Genomic DNA, 18,690 nt, shown 5'->3' with positions numbered 1-18,690 from the left:
TTTTCAAGCAACATCCTAGGCAAGTCCAGAAGAAGACATATGCGCGCGTGCAAACATTTTCTCATAATCTAGGTGAGCTTCCTTTATGCATAATGCATAAATACATTTCGGTTGACCGATCGATCGACGGGGCAGGGGCCCGTTAAGAAGTTTCGAAGACTCAGGATACTCGAGAAAAAAAATTGGCGCGCTAGGTGGGTACTTCAATCTGCAAGAGCATGCGCGCCGCTGGCTCTCGTAGTTGGCATCCAACGGACAACGGCATAGCACGTGGCCGTCACGAGAAAGCAGATCTTCCTCTCTCGAGGTACTGGCAGATGCTGCTGCTGCACCAAAACAAAACAATCGATGCCACCACAGCCGGGAGGATCCCCCTTCTTCGGTGGCTAAGTATATAAGTAACGTCGATTGATGGATCCTAAACTTCATTCACGATAATTACTCGAGCGTGTTGAGATCGGTTGGGCCAAGAAATCGCGCGCGTGTGGTTCTACTCCAGTGTCCGTGTTTGGTTCTAATGTTTTTCTAGAAGTCATAACTTTAACTTTAACAGGACTATGAGATGTATGCATTTATTCTGTGTGCCATAACATACATGTGAACAGTAGCTATTGTGTAAGTGATAAACCCAAGTAACTGGTTCGTATGTGAAGTGCATTGATATAATCAAAGTCAGTAACTTATCCTGCTTAAGTGACTGTTTCCTGTTTGCGGTAATAGTTCAACTGGCACATCTTCGGCAAGATAACAATGGTGAGTGTTATTGATGATCCCAAACGCCTCCACCATTCGACTGAAAGGATGGAGGCGTTTGACCTCGGATCGTGAGGAACACTTTAGTAGAACTGCACGAAAAATGCATATTTAGCAAACGATCCCCACGCAACAGATGCCATTTTGGCGCTATGCTGGCAGGGTCTTACATAAGCTAAACTTCATCATTTGACCGGCGATTTGAACACGATCATCTCGACGTCTGGACGATCGACGTCAATGGTGATGATCTATCTTCTTTGGCCGAAAGAAGAATTGGGTGGTGGGCTGAGAAAGCCACAAGCGGTGCGTGAATGTACTCGTGGAAAATCTCCGTCGTTCGCTTCAGCGCTTTGTTTATATCCCGCTATTTCTTGTTATGGAACAGCTGTGCCGACTCATCGAGCTTTCAAGAAGTTGCAAAAAGATACGGATCGATGGCAAATTTTTGACTCGAATTATGTCACTGCGCGACATGTTGCTGCGCTAAGGTTTCGACTGGGATGACCTTTCGAGTGGCGAAGGATGAGTCGTTAGCGTTACGTGTGGTGATAGTATTCATCGGAGATGCTGCAGGTTCACTCACTCGAACTGGGGGCGTTGGGTGACGATGTGCTTTGTGATTCTGCACATACTTTGTGGTTTACAGTTGACTATTTTCGGAATGCTATGAATATGGCAAAGTTCTATGGGAAAAGTATCGTTGTTAGTGTGAAGAGTGTAAATGATTAATGAACCACGAACTGTAAATCAAACACTGTTGGTGAGAAGTTGCAAATAATTAAGTGAGGAATTTTTAGCTTGCTTAAATATGGCATTCGTGGGTGCTTTAAGTGGGAAAAATGCACCCGCCCTGATATTTACTGCCACCGTGGATATATTCTAGTTGATACTTTGATGCTTAAAATGAGCCCTAGAGAAGACATAGACTTGTTGGCAGCAGTTGTTTGATAAACTCGACCGATAATAAGCATGCTTTGCATCTAATATTAAATTTTCTGATTAAGTATTTAAAACCACCGAATTTATCCGGTTGATATTCTTGATGTGTAATTATACTGAGAATCGTATGAATAAATTTGATTAAATTGTTGTCTGCTTTATGAACAAATCGTTATTTATTAAAGATTTGACTAGTCTTGTTAGTGTTGTCGTTATACTTGTTACGTTGCCATGACTGTTGACCGAGTGTCATATACCATTCGACTCAGTCCGTCGAGATCACAAAATTTCTGTCAATGTCAATTTTCTCAGAGATGGCTGAATCGATTTGCACAAACTTTGATTCAAATGAATGGTCTTATGGTCCCATACAAAGTTCCTGAGTTTCATATGAATCCGATTTCCGGTTCCGGAATTACATGGTAATATGCACTAAAAAAAGGAAAGAAATAATCACACACGTTTCTCAAAAATATCTGAACCGATTTTCACAAACTTAGATTAAAATGAAAGGTCTTTTGACGTTATACAATTTTCCTAAGTTTTATTTGGATCCGACTTCCGGTTCCGGAATTACATGGAAATATGTAAAAATTTATGAAAAAATATGCAATTTCAATTTAAAAAGTCCCCGAAAAGTTGATCCAGGTCCGACTTCCGGTTCCGGTATTACAGTGCGATTAGTGAAAATTCACAATTTCATGAGTATTTTTTCACAAGTGATGTCGAACGAGGTGCACATTTTTATAAAAATTTCTGCTAAATTGAGCTAGTTGATAGATCTTGTTAGTTAGTGAATATATAAAACTACTTTGGGACTACTAGTCCCCGGTTTCCGCTTCCGAACGGAACTCAACGGTTAAGCTGTTTTTCACGATTCGTGATTTAAATTAAAGCTCTAATTGTCTTTAAATATACCAAGCAATTTCATCCAGATTCGACTTCCGGTTCCGAAATTATAGGGTGATGAGTGTCAAAACATTCAACGTGTGGCTTTGATCAATTCACACCGTGCTTTGTTCAATTTCGTTTAACATGCAGGGTTGCCACATTCGTATTGAAGCTGTTCAACGCAAATTCATTAGGTTTGCTCTCCGAAATCTACCATGGAGAGACCCATTAAACCTTCCAAGTTATAATGATCGTTGCCAACTGATCGAACTGGATCCGCTGTGTATTCGTAGAAACGTCTACAAGGCTGTTTTCATCGCTGATTTAATACAATCACATATTGATTGCCCTGATCTCCTACGATTGGTCAACTTTGACATCCATCGTGGCAATCTTCGTTCACATCCATTTTTACGAATCCCTCGTGCTATAACTAACTACGCATATAATGAACCGTTTCTCAGTATGGGTCGTTTGTTTAACAGTTGCTCGCAGGTCTTTGATTTTCATCTCTCGCGTAATGCGACAAAACGCTGCTTATTCAACGATTCCTTAACTATCCAGTAAATAAATGTTCACCATCTTCATTGGAAATTAATAAGATTCGCCGAAACTAACCTGTTCGTCCTCCCTCTCATTTTCTCCGTCTTCTACCATCTTTTTGTTCACTAATTCGATCTACATGCCGGTTCTAACCCCGTCGTTCGTCCACGTTCACTCACTGCTTGAGGAACTGCCTTCTGCTTCCATCTTTATATCCACTTTTCTCTTCTATCTCGCCTTTCAATACATTTCAATACATTTTGTAAAATTATTGTATTTTGTGGAAAAAATTTTTGTGACTAAACAATACATAAAATTGCCCTGAAGATGAAGGTATAACCTTCGAAATGTTGGCCTTTAACGAAAAATAAATGTTTTGACGAGAAACCAATTAACCAAAAAGCCATCTCTTTATTTAAAATAAATAAATAAAAAAAATGACTAGTGGAAATTGACCCTAAAGGCTAAGTGTTCTATATAATTCGACACAGTTTATCGACCTGAGCAATGTATGTGGCTGTGTGTGTGTATGTGTGTAAGTATGTGTCAAATAATGTCACTCATAAAATAAAAAATCTCGTAGTCCTATAGGTTGCTATTGAATTTCACATCATCATTTAGAGCGACGAAGGGTAAAATTCTTCTAGATTTGGCTTAAAACTGATTCAATTTGTAGGCTAAATTAGTTACTTACTAAACGAACCGACTTTGGCTATACCGGTTCCAAGTTCCTGGTTCCAGAAGTACCAGAAGTAGTGGTCAAAAAGTTTAATACAAGACTCACTCAATTTTCTCAGAGATGATTTGATCGATTTACACAAACAGGAACAAATAAAAGTTCCTACAGTCTCATAGGTTGCTGTTTAATTTCATCCGTTCCGATTTCCGGTTCCAGAACTAAAGGAAAAAGTGTATTTAATCATTTAGTGCGACGATGCAAAATAAAGAAAAATTCTTATCAACTTGACATAACTGTTTACAATTTTAAAAGGTTATGTCAGTTTATACCCAAAGAAAGTTTCTTATTTTATTTAGGATTGCAAAAAAAAATTCCTCACCAAATCTTCTGGTGATATTTTTGGAAATATAAGTAATATGAGAAAGGCATGATTACACCACTAGGTGGATTGAAACAGGTTTTTTTTCTTCTTATTTTTGGTTACGGGATAATTAGTGTGGAACTACAATCTCTTGGTATAATGGGCCTTATTCAGATCCGGCCAAAAGGCCTCATTCTCTTTCTAGGATAGAGTTGAAATTTGCACTATTAGAGCAAATTCAGCAGCTGCAAGATTCATATGGGTGGTCTATAATGTAAATGAAATAGAAACAAACGTATCCCCAGCAATCCGTTTTAGTTTTATTTATTCGACCAGTTCTACTGTCAAATTTAAAACTGGTATACACTGCCGTTCTATTTTTTCTATATTTGAAACACAGATAAAACGCTACTGGGGCTGCCAGTTTATTTTGTTATAATTTCTAGATTTAAATTTTAAAACTGACATAAATTATGCATCTAGAACTAGAACACTCCTGAATATGCCCTTACTACATTGAACGATTCAGATTTCAGAACCCTATAGCTTATTCATAATAATACTTTAGTGGCTTATTGGTGTCACTTGAAGAATACATTTTCAATTTGTCTATCCAAAGAAACCGTCCTACTAAATCTGCATGATTTCATGAATCACAGGAATTTTGAATATTTGATTGCACTTTTGCGCCACCGAATGAAAGAACTCTTATTAACTCCAATTATTTGAGTTTTGGGCTCCCGAACATTCTTTTCTAAATTACCGACGTTCTAAATCATCATGTTTCAGAGATACATCGTAATCTGTCATCTATCAGAAACTTTCAAGTGCTCTAGCCCCGAGAATGAGTTCTTAACTAACTTATTATTTATAATGTAAGCCTTGACGTCCTTAACAACTTTCCACAGAAAAAAGCTTTGAAAACATCAGATTATAAGCTAGATTATATTGTAGCACAATATCTCCATATAGTACAGCGATTTTGCATTTATATTTGAGACTTAGAAAACTGGTTTGAAAACAAGAACTATGAATTTTACAGGTGACATAGTTTTAGAAAAAATGCAATTCATATCTACTTGTCAAATGACGCAATATTCCATTCGTACAGAATTTTACAAGCTCCGAGTGTAATTTGCACTAGACTACCAAGTGAAAGTATGAATTTATATGTATCAATTATTCATCAAACAGATATGTGCATCAGTGGCACAGTCGATTAGCCGGCGTGCTTCGTGATCTAATGTTTCTCGGTTCAAGTCGAGCTGTTGTTGTTGTCGACCTTTTGTATATTATTTCATTTCAAGCCATGAAATTTTCAAATCTCACAATTTTACATATTCTTGAATATAAGTCTGTGTGAAATACGACACTCCATTCATGTGCATCTTATAAGATGTAAGATCGCAATAGTTTACCGAACTGTGTACACAAAAAATAAAAATTTGCTGAAGACAGTATAGTGCTGTGGACAGAAGCGAGATAATTTTTGTTTTCGATTTTGATTTTTAAACGTTTAAAACGACCGAAACCAAAGCAAATTCAGTAACGGGGAAACGCATCGCATTAAAAAAGCATAATTTCGCCGAAGGCCGTTTCGTCGAAAGTCAGTTCGCCGAAGATGTCATTCTGTCGTATATTATTTTGCACAGTGAATCATAACTGAATGGTATTTTGCCGTATGATTTGTAAGTAACAGTTAAATACCTTGTATTTATTCGGATTTAATATCCTTTTATTTATTCGGATAGAATACTCTCTTGATTGATTTTTTTGGATTAATTCACGATCTTCAGAGAGGGTTTTCCAGAAAATCTAGTTGATTTTATGAACTACTATTCAAAGTTTTATCTATCGCTAGTCACTCCTTTTTCTTGCTGGCACTACGCGGAAGCCCTTTTCAAAAATTCGACCGGTTTGGCCGCAATCCACGAAGTGATCAATTTTTTCCATCATCATAATTGGAGTGTGGTCAGCCAGGCCAAGCTACATCGACCGGAGCAAGTAGTAGTCGGAAGGAGCAATGTCTGTGCTATATCGCGGATGCAGCAGGATCACCAACTTGAGCGATTTTAACCCTTATGCACTCGAATGGGTACCCGGGTACCTTTTCGAATTTCAAAATAAGAAATTTCTGAGTTAGGTTTAAACTAAGATTCTGCAATTCGGTCAATTCCAAGAACTAGTTGGACCATAACTTCTCATGCTTTGACTTTTCATTTTACAGTAAGGGGGGTCGAATGGGGGGGCTCAAATTTTTTTTATTACGTAAACACCCGAATGGGTACCCGGGTACCCACAAATAAAAATGCTTGTAACTAAGGCAAATTCCATCCGATTTGAATTTTTTCAGTACGGGTAAATTCAGAAATTTATCCACTTTTCGATGGCCGTGTATATTGCTGTAGTAGGTTCTTCTGGTTCCCGTTAATCCGGATTTCCGTAGAATGTTCCGACACTTGTGTTTTCCACCATAAATGTCATTTACTAATTTGAAACTTTTCCAAACCAGCTATTTGAGAAAGGCCGTACCAAAATGAACCTTTTGTAGAAAAATGACGTCATCTAAAGGGTAGTTGGCCTATTCTGGACTTACTCTCATAGAACGAAAAAAAGGAAATATAAATGAGAACGAAACTGTTTGGGAAGTAACTTCGTGATGTTTCGAAATGTTTGTTGCCAGAATTAAAAATTGTATTGCGTGCTCCTCGCAATAGGCCTGAAGTACATAATAATTTTCAAACTGAAGATAAGAAAGTGAAGTATATAAGGGAACATACATGAAGTACGTCACGCGTTTAGGGGGGAGAGGTTTCAAAAATACGTGACAATACATGGTGAAAAGATTGAGAAATGCTCGACAAAGGGGGAAAGGAGTGGTAGAAAAATTCAAAATTTTATGTTACGTACATAACGGATGCCCCCTGAAATATATAAACATAACAACTCAGCATAGCACTTGATTTCATATAGCAATTCTTAGATAAGATTACAAAAATACGTGAAATCCGTGTATAAATGCCTCGATGTCGGAACTCATTTAGGATATCCGGGTTCCTGGGAACCAGGAGCACCATGTCCATCTTTATGGGTACCAATCCCAAAGAGCTTAAGTTCCTGAATCCAACAGTGCTAAAATTACTTCAATCGGTTGAAAAATGCTCAACTTACAGCGATTTAAAAAAATGGGTACCCGGGTACCCATTCGGGTGGTTAAAGGTGTTTTTTTTTTCGAGTGCACAACGGTTAAATATGTTTAACCAGCAGTGCAACATGTGGGTGAACATTGTCATGTTGCAAAATTACTTTGTCGTGTCTATCTGTGTATCTGAATATTTGTCCGACGCTTTGGATTATAGTAATGGACTCACTTTTCATCACCAGTAACCAGTGAGCGATTCCTAGAATTCTTCATCTTCAAATTTTTGTGGAGCATCGGCTCGTTCTTCGTTTTCCAAATCAAAATTGCGTCATCTAAACCGTGCGAACTATTTCCGACACGACTTTACACTTTATACACCTAAGCTCTTAAATAAGAACAGTTGTTTTAGCCCGACGATTACTGCTTCTCATCCTTATCAAAAAAATTACCGTTTAAAGGTTATTTGCACAATACCACTTAAACTAACACTATTAAAAAGCTTTTGATTTAAGCAAGCGCCTTTTTTACCACAACGATTTACCTGAAAACTTTTTCAACTTTGATGGATCATTAAGATATTTTCTTTCATAAAAAAATCAATAGTCAAAGCGTTGGGCAGTAAAACAGCCGTTCTTATTCAAGAGACCGCTAGACTCGAATCATAAATAAAATACATCTAGATTCCCTAATGTAAAAGTAAATGTATGTATAAAGTAGCCTGCGCATTTCACACAATCGCAGTAGCTATTGGAAAAAAGTGCACCCGTTTCTCACTAGAAGCTCTGTCTGTGTTTCCGTACAGTGTGAAATCAAGGTTTACTTGAGTTATGCTCGAATGCAATACTGCAATATTGCATTTACGGTCGTTTTATCATATTTAAAAATTAGCCGATTTCAGGTCTGTGCGATATTCATGGACCTAAATTTCAAATGAGGAAATATATTTCAAACCGAAATCAATCCTGTAGGAATCTTGAAGATGGATTTTAAGAATTATCTTGAACCTGCATTCGTTATGAATTACTTATCACCGAAGTAAGTGTAGTGATTGTGCATGAGGAATATTCGAGGGCTGTTTTATCATTAATTACAATCTTTTATGATTGATAATTTCGGGGTTACCTAAATTGTGTGCTTAAGGCACATAAGCATTCTTAACGACTTTACGTTTCGTCTTCAATTCATCAGTGCATAACAGTTTACGTTGATAACAGTCACTTAGTAGTTCTACATAAACCGCTAATCAGACATGAAGTTTCTGCTACTTGCAGAGTACTTTTTCAGGTACCGATGAGCAATGTCTTAACTGACGTGAACTAAATCAAAAAAGTTATGTATCTTAAGCACAGAAATTGGTTTAGCCCTAGATGACAACTACCAAATCGGTCATTATATGTAGAAATTTTTTTCAAGTGATTACTTCTTACTTTACTATGGGGCGCACTTTCAAAATTCATCCTGTGGAAGAATGGGTAGAACCTAATCGTGAATATCTCGAGTTGTACTAATCGCAAGAACATAATTCTTTCTTCATACTATCAGAAATACGATCAGCAATTTAGGATAAAATTTTCAACATTGTTAAAGAATTAAGTTTAATCAAACTTTTGGAAACAATGAGGACAACTCATCACGCGTGCTTACCTGACGTATCTACGATAATTAGAGCCCGGATAAAAAATGTTTGCCACCCTCCAATAGTAGGGAGGATCAGTTTAGCCAGCAAAAAATAAAAAGGAGGTAGCCGACTACCGAAAATACGTTGCAATTTTATTGCGTTTTGTATTAATATGTGCTTCCTACTAAAATATGAAATTTCTTTCGAAACTCGCAAAACTCCGGACAGTCGGCTGTCGAGAGGTTTGATATCAATTCATACATTTAATTTATAGTGTTCTGTTTTTTTACGATACCCTGTCGAAATACTGGCAAGATATCACTCGATTATCATCAATCGAACAACAACACCTTACGCGATACGAAGTAATGTCGATATCTACTCCCTAACCTAAATTATAAAATACTAAATCGATCCAACTCTCCCATCATATGTGCAAAAAAATGAAAATAACTGCACTAACTTTTCGTAGAGACAGCTGAGAAGATTCTCACAAACTTTAATTTAAATATAAGGTATAATTACCCCATAAAATGCTCATTCTTGAAATTTGTTTGGATCCGACTTCCGGTTCCGGAATTATAGGGTGATTAGTAAACAAATTCCCATTTCAAACTACTTCCTCACTTTTCTCATCGATGGCGTGATTGATTCTAACAATCTTAGGTTCAAAAGAAAGGTGGTCATGGTCCTATACAAAACTCCCAAATTTCATCCGGATTTGACTTCCGGTTCCGGAATTATAGGGTAAAGCGTGTTAAAAATTTGTTACCGTCACTTAAAGCGACGAAACAAAAATACGTAAAACAGTTTCTAATCTGGCCTCGAACTACTCCAATCGGTACCCAAGTAACACGTTAAGTTGCTGTCCCGTGTTTCCATACCGATTGTGCAACTTATCAAGTTGGTTTATGTTACTATTCTGGCAACTGTTGTGATATTGCAATTTTTTAGTGTTGTGCAACATATCTTTAAGTTCTTCCGTCTTGAGCCCATTTCAAACAGATCCCGCTCGAAATGAAGGAAACTGCACACACTGATCCAAAAATTTATGAGGCGTCCAAACAGGCCCGTACCCAAGATTTCATTTCGGGAGGGGCGCAAAGATTTAAAATAATGTTACTGAAGATTGCTTATGTACCTAATTCTCGATGTGCCTTTTACGGCTGTTTTTAACATACACTTTTCCTCTGGAACTGCTATTGTATTACATTTCATTACGTTTACTGTCTTGTTATTTCTGTAACACATGTCTGAGACATTCTAAATAATTATAGGTTCTTGATTTCGGGAGGGGCCAAGGCCCCTCGGGCTCCCCCTCTGGGTACGTGACTGCGTCCAAAACTATGCAGCCTCAGCTCTACATTCTCTACAGCATGGTTCTCAATCTGGATAATGATTTTTCTTACCTTGAGAAGAGTATTGTTTCGCACACATATTTTACTTTCACAAGAGATTTATAACCCTTAGTAACATTTTTGATAAGTTGCACAATTATTATAGTTACTTCCTTTTTATATGACGATGTGATCTTTGCAGAGCTTCTATATCTGCTAGTGCAACATGAGCAAGTTGGTGATCTGCTGCACAGTTGTAGATAGTTGTTCTACAACGACTTTTCGGTAGTATTGTGGAACTTAACAGTGAAAAGTTGCACAACCGATTTTAATATGTTTAAAAATATTTCTGAACATATCTTACATAAATAACAATTTTCAAACAATTGTAGAACATTTTGAAATTTCGATAAGTTACATTTGCTACTTGGGTAGCTATTATCAGTAGACAACCAAACAAATCGATTCCGGAAGCATCGAAAACAGTGCACAAGCTCAGGTTAGAATGAATCGGAACCGGGATTCGGCTCTGAATGGAATTCAGGAATTCCGTATGAGACCAGGAGACCCTGAGTTTGTGGAAATATATGAATATATGACCACTTTTTTTAACACAGTTGAGAATTTTTTTAAGGTTTTTGTTCCGCCGCTTTAAGTGACAGTGTACAATATTTAGCACACTTCACCCTATAACTCCGGATTCGGATACATATACACAAACATTGCTCAGCTCGACGATCTGAGTCTAATGGTGTATGAAACTTGGCCCTCCGGGCCTATTTTCCTAGTCGATTTTTCAAGTGATTGCATAGTCTTTCTATATGAGAAAGGCAAAAATTCATGCATAAGTTAGTTTGGAGTCGAATTCTCCTCTCCATTCGTACAAAACAAATAGTTTGCTATATTGAAATCGTGAACAAAGTTCCATCTAATCGGAGAATGTGAAATTTGACGACGATTTCTGGAATTGCTAAATGTCAAAGTTCAATTTTCCGTTGTGATTTTCATGAGAAAAATGGACCCGGGTCGCACAGAAAAATCTTGCAATCAAAAAACGATTACTATTACTGCCTGTCATTTTTTTTATTTTCATACCAGAGTATGATTGTTTTAAACTGTAGCATGATCGATTCCAATCAACAAGAAACTCGTTAATCAATTACGTCGGTATGAACCGGATTTTGCTGAAATAATTCTCTACGATGTCGAGTTTGAAACTCTGACTTGGTGTCGTTTCCAAATACAGAGAACCATTATTCACCGTGAGTTCTTATATTTTCCATAAAGTATGACCTGTGAGGGCAACTTTCAATGTTGCGCGGATGTTTTTAAAGGGCTATAAAGTTGCAACAAGTTCAAAAGCTATCTCGTAGCCGTTCTTGGGAAGACTAATTTGGGCCGATTAGTTTTAGATGTGGTGAAAGGTTGGTATGAACAGACACAGTTTTATCCACTACAAGAGCGTCCAGCTGTCTCGGATTGCGTAGATTAGTCGAGAAATATAACCACCGTAGGCCACACTCAGCCGCACTGTTCGTATACTGTCCAGCTCATCTGATCGCTTAAATCTGAAAGCTAAAAAGTGAGCAATGATTTCGGTGCCGACCAATGATGATCATTAATTGAAACCCGTGTTGATTCATGCTTCTTGGTCGTATGGTGAAAGGGTTTTTCATGGATCACTGTTTTATCCGACTCTCATGAAACAGGCTATTACTGGTGGTGTGATTGCAAATGATGGTGATCATCTATCTACAAGGTGAGATGAAAAAACTGCAACAAAGTAAAACGCCATAATTTTTTCATTTTTTTTTAAATTTTATTGAATGAAAGCAAAAAATGTCGGAAATAACATCAAATTTGAGAATCGGTTTAGATTTGTTCGAATTGGCCACCTTTGGCACGAACTATGGCCTTCAAACGGCCAATGAAACCATCACACGCTGCCCGAAAGTGGCTCTGCGGTATTTTGTCCCATTCTCGGCGAAGCGCTTGCTTGAGATGATCGACACTTTGGTATTTTTTAGTGCCAACCTTGCTTTCCAAAATACCCCAGGCACAATAGTCCAACGGATTGGCATCCGGAGATTTTGGTGGCCATTGTGCGGTGGAAATGAAGCGAGGAACCTCATTTCTTAACCATTCTTGGGTGGCGCGTGCTGAGTGCGATGGTGCTGAGTCCTGTTGGAATGTCCAAGGTCTGCGGCCGAAATGTTTGCGTGCCCAGGGCTTCAGAACTCCCTCCAAAATATTTTCGCGATAGATTTGCGCATTTATTTTGACCCCACGGTCGATGAATACGAGCGGCGAGCGACCATCGGCTGTTATGGCGGCCCACACCATCACCATGGCCGGCTTTTGAGTTCTGGTGGCCAACCGAAGTTGCAAATTTTCAGCTGACCTCTCTGGCAAGTAAACACGATCATTTTGTTTGTTTACAAACTGCTGGATAACGAATGGTTTCTCATCGGAGAAAACCAAATTCGGCAGTTCACCACTTTCGGCCAAGCGAAGCAACTCTTTAGCTTTTTCGAGTCTAACTTTTTTTTGCGCATCAGTAAGATCTTGCACTTTTTGGAACTTCAATGGCTTTAGTCCAAGCTCATTTTTCAATATTTGCCGAATGGCATATTGCGATATGTTCAGCTCACGAGCCATTTTTCGGCCACTGCGACGCGGATTTCGTTCAATTCGCTTCTTCACTTTTCGAACCATTTCTGCCGATGTTGCTGTTTTTTTTCGTCCACTTCCTTGACGTCGGGCTACGCTACCAGTATCACGGTAACGAGCGATGGTACGAGACACAAAAGATTTATTCACTTTTAAATGCTGGAGGGCTCTAACGATAGCCACTTGTGGTTTTCCAGCCAAATGCAAAGCAATCACACTATCACACTTGAATTCCATCACAAATAACTTTTTTTCTGAAAAATTCCCACCAAAATGCTTTTGTGCGCTTGTAAATAATATAATGAGCTGTCACTAGAATAAATCTGACAGCTGTGGGACGAGCGGTTTAGAAATGACAGCAGTCTGAAGTTGGTTGCAGTTTTTTCATCTCACCTTGTATGTCTTATTTATTAATGAATCAGAGGTTAAAGTTCTCATTTGATAATTGATGTTTCGTTTTTTTTTTGGTCTAATTCCAGATGCTGAAATTGCTGATAGTGGCTTGCGTGGTGACGCATGGCTTGGGACGGCCTGACGTTTCCCACATTTTAAAGCAAAACCGTTCAGATCAACAGAATAAGTTTCTCCATTCACTAGACTACTTAGCTCAACTGAAAAGTAATCCTGAGAAACATGTTGCATCAGAAAAGGTTGCAAGTGTGTTCGATTATCTTACACTGTTCAATGAGACGCAAGTGAACAGCTTGGGGTTTGGATCACCTATCTCAAGCCAGAAGCAAAACGATTGGAGTAGGTCCTTCAGAAATGCGATCAAACCATCGCCATTCAAAAGAAACACCCCACAACATGGCTACATCTACGAGAAACCTGCCGTTCCGCTGCCAATCAGGCCGGGAGAACCTTTCGACTTTCCGGTCAATCCGGATGCTAATTTAATCAAACCTGTGTCAACCCAAGCGCCGGAATATCTTCCACCAGATGAGCAAGTTCCAGTAGGTTCCAGTAGTTCACCAGGAGATTCATCAGTAGTTACTAGTACTCAGCCGTCATTCTCCGCATCTGTCCTACCAGAGGCCGGCGCTACGGGCTCACCAGGATCAACCGAAGTTCCTGGAATTACTCTAACTACCACCAGTACTGCCGCTACTTCTACCACCGTTGAAGATATCTATAAACCTCGAGAAACAACTTCGAGCCCAACGACACAAAATCCGGTTGAAAATTTTGATATACGAAATAATGAAAATGAAAACGATTACAAACCAAGTGAGAATCCGATTAATGAACCATCAGAATCAACCAATAACAACGGGTTCACTGGTTATCTACCAGAGTCAAGTTCAACAGAAGCGACCCAAAAAGAAACGGAAGCTCCATCTACGCTGGGCCCATTCACGGGGTATCCTCGTGAAACACCCAATCCTAGTTCTCCTACACCAGAGAGTACAACTAGTGCTTCGATTACTGGTGTTGGAAGCACTCTCACAACTCAACAATCATTTGATGAAGACAACGGTTATAACTACGACAAACCAGTGTTGCCACCAAACCTCAATGAAGTTGTAGGGGAACCCGGAGATATTAATGAACTCGCCACTACTACCTCCAGAACGACAACGACACACAAGTACATTGATTTCAATATTCCTCCAAAACCATTACCAGATTTAGTAGTACCCGCAAAACCGATTAGTGAACAACCTGTAGAAGACATTACTGCATCTGAAGTTTCTTCTGTAGAAACAACATCTGTTTCTCTTTTGGATGGAACATCTTCCACTTCTGCTCCGGAATATCTTCCACCAAATGATGCTAATGGAACGAAGCAACCAGACGAGATTACGCAAAAACCTGAATCTACAAACTATCCAAGCTCATCGTCTACTTATGTGTCAGAAACAACGACATCTTCTGGATATAAACCCGAGTCGACCACATTTGGTGGTTATCCTGAAAAAGACACTACATTATCGTCTGGTTACCCAAGTCAAGAAACGACTGCCAGTGAAGTGTTCACCAGACCCAGCCAAGAAACGACATCTTTTGGCGGATATCCTTCCGCAGAATCCACGTCTACCTTCGCACCAATCAGTGAAACTACTTCGGTCTATCCTAACAACGGACCTCAGAACGTAACGATATCGGGTGTGGAAGGGCAACCAGGATCGACATCCGCACCTGAGTACCTTCCACCTGATACCAACATCAGAATTGGTAACGACTACCCGTCAGAGATTAACTCAGTAGCATCTACCGATCCCCAAACTGAGATCTCATCCGACAGCTCGCCAAAATTCGACAACGGTCCCGGTCCTTCGCAAGCGCCAATCGAAGAAATGACCATCATTGCGGAGATCAACAGTCTCGTTCCGGATGCAGACTTACCGAACAGCTATTTTCCACCGGGATCCGGTGAAGATCTCTCCGGAATACGGATTGTGGTAGAAGATACTGAATCTTTGGGACAACGCCACTCTGTACCATCCAGTACCGTACCACCACTGCTACAGTCGTCCAGTACGGCTTCGGATATGATAACGACCTACCATCCGAAATCGCCACAGCGCACCACACCTGCCGAATCGGATGCCGAGGGATCAGAACTGCAGCCACTTGTTGCGGCCGCCGAAGCTCCCAGTGAAACCGGATACGACTATCAGATTCCGTCGCATACTCTCGATGATCAAGGCTATCATTATAAGATTCCTAGTATTCCCTTCCCGTAGTGCTTCGGTGAACTACCTTAAGATCGCTGTGTTCAATCGCTACCCATTAGTGGTAAGAATTTCACTTTGTCATGTAGGTCAGTAATGTGCATCGTAAAAACAACGTACACTCGTCTAATTCGAGCTCTCAAAAAAAAAATTTAGACCGCGACTCAACATGGTGCATACCATTAGGACCAACGCAACTCATTTTTGACCGACTAGCTTATAGAGCCTCATAATTTATTTATTTCGTTTTCGTCTCGGCACTATTTCTCTAACACTCTATCTCGTTTTTCCCATTATGTGGTCGTGCCGTTTTCCCATCAACCACCGTGTGACGCCAAGCTGGAAAGAGTCGCAGGGTAGTTGGGAACAGTTGCATCTTCTTCGGGATGTTAGTGAGCAAGGAGGAGGGGGGTGGGCTAACCGGGTAACCAGAGCTGACGCTTGAGCTTATGCAACCAAATCTGAACAATCGATTTCGGCGGCAGTTTGATCGGGCCCACTGGTTCGAGCATTCCTCTTCTTCATCTGGTGCGGGATACGGTTTGGCTGGCTCAAATTGGCGAACGATGAGCGAAAGGCAAAAGAAAATTGCTGCAAGATCATCATCATCGAAACGAAAGGGGTTAGACAGGAGAAGGAAGAGAGGGGAGGGGGGGGGGGTTAGGTAGGTCTGGGGTAAGGTATTTTTCTTGGTGTGGGATCAAATCAGATAGAGGTAAGCGAAGAAACGGTGAAGCGCCAGTTAATAAATGAGTGTAAACATTATGGTTATTGATGGCTTGGATGAGAGTCACTAGTTGGAGAGGGCATTTGCAATCGTAAAGCGTGTGCTGCTGTGTGAAAATGGGAAAAAATTGAAAACTTTCAACCAGACTGTCATTTAGCCGAAGCCGTGCGGCCGTGCGGTTAATAACAATGCATTTGTAATTGAATAATTGCATGATTTGCGTTTCAACTTCTAATAGACTTGTTTGTATAGCTGCTTCATGGTGTCTTTAGAATGACTATTGCGGTAATGACAGATTATCAATTTTGAAAATGTACAGGCAGTATCTATAAACGTGTTTTCCATATGACCTACATTTTTTACGCATTACATATAGTAAGGTAATGCCTTGACCAGTCTGTAAAATAGACGATATCCACATTTTGTCTCAACGAACTATGAACACTGTCCATTTTTATTTATCATGTATTTCATGTGATTTTTTTTTGATTAAGTAAAGTAAAGTTGTAACATCAGTCTTGTTCTGTCATAAACAGGTTAGTCATACTCAAGTAACAAGTTTAATTTCTTACGAAGATGTCACCTAGAGCTTACATAGAAAGAAATTATTAAATCTACAGGTGACATAATTATTCAAACGATAGAATTCATAACTACTTAATTCTCAAATGACGCAATATTCCATTCGTACAGAAATTTACTGGTTCCGAGTGTATTTGCACTCGGTTAGCAAGTGAGACTGTATGAATTTACATGCACGATTTACCAGCCAAGCAGATATGTGCTTCTGTGATTCAGTCGACTAACTGGTGTGCTTCGTGATCTAATGTTTTTCGTTTCAAGTCGCGTTGTTGATGTCGATATTTTTATTTATATTCCATTCGTTTTAAAGCCATGTAATTTTCAAATCACACTCAATCTTACATGTTCTTGAATATAAATTTGTGTGAAATATGACGCTCCATTTATGTGCATCTGATAGGATGTAAAATCACAAGAAATTTTCGAACCGTGTAGGTCATATTTAAAAGAATTTCAGTTTCATAAGTACCAATAAATGTTTAGGTTTTCATTACTTAGTACGTTCCAATTATTATCAAAATCCTTCAGCGATGAATACACAACGCTCGCGAGTGGTAATTTTTCGGCAATATTTCAGCAAAAGCTGACATCATCATCATTAGGACAGTCAGGATTTAGGTATCGGAACGTGTTACCTTTCTACCACCCCGTATTCAAGTGTACAATTTGACTAAGCATGTAACTTTAATGCATGGATTTTTTTTGCAGCATATTGTTTACATAACTACAACAAATTTGAGTAAGCTATAAATATTACACCACTACAACAAATTTGAGTAAGGCAATCGTGAAACTTTGAAATGAGTTATATGATTGGTTCTATGTTTATTTTCACATTCAGTGTGAAATCAAAACAAGAAACATGTTGATTTATTTCGATATGTCAACAGAGGTCAAAAAGGTCGCGGCAACATCTAAAAAAACTCTGATTTTGCGGCTTTTTTATGCGAATTTTCCCAGTTATACGTTTTTTATGGAAATTTCTAAACTTATTATAAACATTTTTTATGGTAATGAGTCATCCAATTAGGGGACGGGTATAGCGTGATGGGTAAGTCGATGCCTTTCACGCCACCCGCCTGGATTCGATTCCTAACCCCGCACATAGGGTCAGAAAGTTTTTCTGGCCCGAAGAGGCGAATGACAATAATGTTAAAGTCTCTATAATTGAAACAAAAAAAATCATTCAATTCTTGATTTATAAAACGGAACATAAAAGTAAACTTATAAAAAATAGGGTGTAAATAGTTCAAATTTTGATCAAAAGCTCCATTCATGTCTATATTTTATGTTCAAATCATACAGAAAACAAACAAAAAATTCATTCATGCTTCTTATTAGCAAATGCGAATATTCGGGCTTTTCGTCTAACTCCTTCCATCATGTTTTGTATAGCCTCCTCATCGGAGAACGCAAGTTTGCCTTGAACTCACTGACAACAGTCTGTTGCTTCTTCTTGAGATTGCGCTTGACAATGTTCTAAATATTTCTATTTGGCGTAACTATGGCGGCTTGGGAGGATTCATGCCTTAGAACACTTGTAAAAGAAACCGACATCTTTTGATGATGTAATCAAACTTTATCGAAATCATCAAATTCATCATAACGATAATTCTTGGATGATGTATTTGATGATTTCGACAACTTTGCGAGCGAGTAGCGCATGGGTTTTCGCGATGCACAAGCAAAACTTTGAAGCTACTCTTGCTTAGATGCCATTTCTACAAATGAGAAAACAAGCGGAATTTTGACAATAGATTCCGTTTGTGG

At 38.9% G+C, this 18,690-nt stretch overlaps 1 protein-coding gene across 1 annotated transcript; it reads left to right on the top strand.

Annotated features, from left to right (window-relative positions):
• Nucleotides 1-439: 439 nt before the first annotated feature.
• LOC131434227 (mucin-5AC-like) lies at nt 440-16,228 on the top strand. Its single transcript, XM_058600881.1, has 2 exons — nt 440-753; nt 13,416-16,228. Exons 1-2 carry the CDS (start codon nt 751-753, stop codon nt 15,621-15,623), a joined length of 2,211 nt encoding a protein of 736 aa, XP_058456864.1. The 5' UTR covers nt 440-750; the 3' UTR covers nt 15,624-16,228.
• Nucleotides 16,229-18,690: the final 2,462 nt, after the last annotated feature.

Source organism: Malaya genurostris, chromosome 3, assembly GCF_030247185.1.
Source record: "Malaya genurostris strain Urasoe2022 chromosome 3, Malgen_1.1, whole genome shotgun sequence".
In the NCBI taxonomy this organism is placed as follows: domain Eukaryota; kingdom Metazoa; phylum Arthropoda; class Insecta; order Diptera; family Culicidae; genus Malaya; species Malaya genurostris.
Note: the sequence above shows the minus strand (reverse complement) of the source record. Positions and strands in the feature narration are given on the sequence as shown.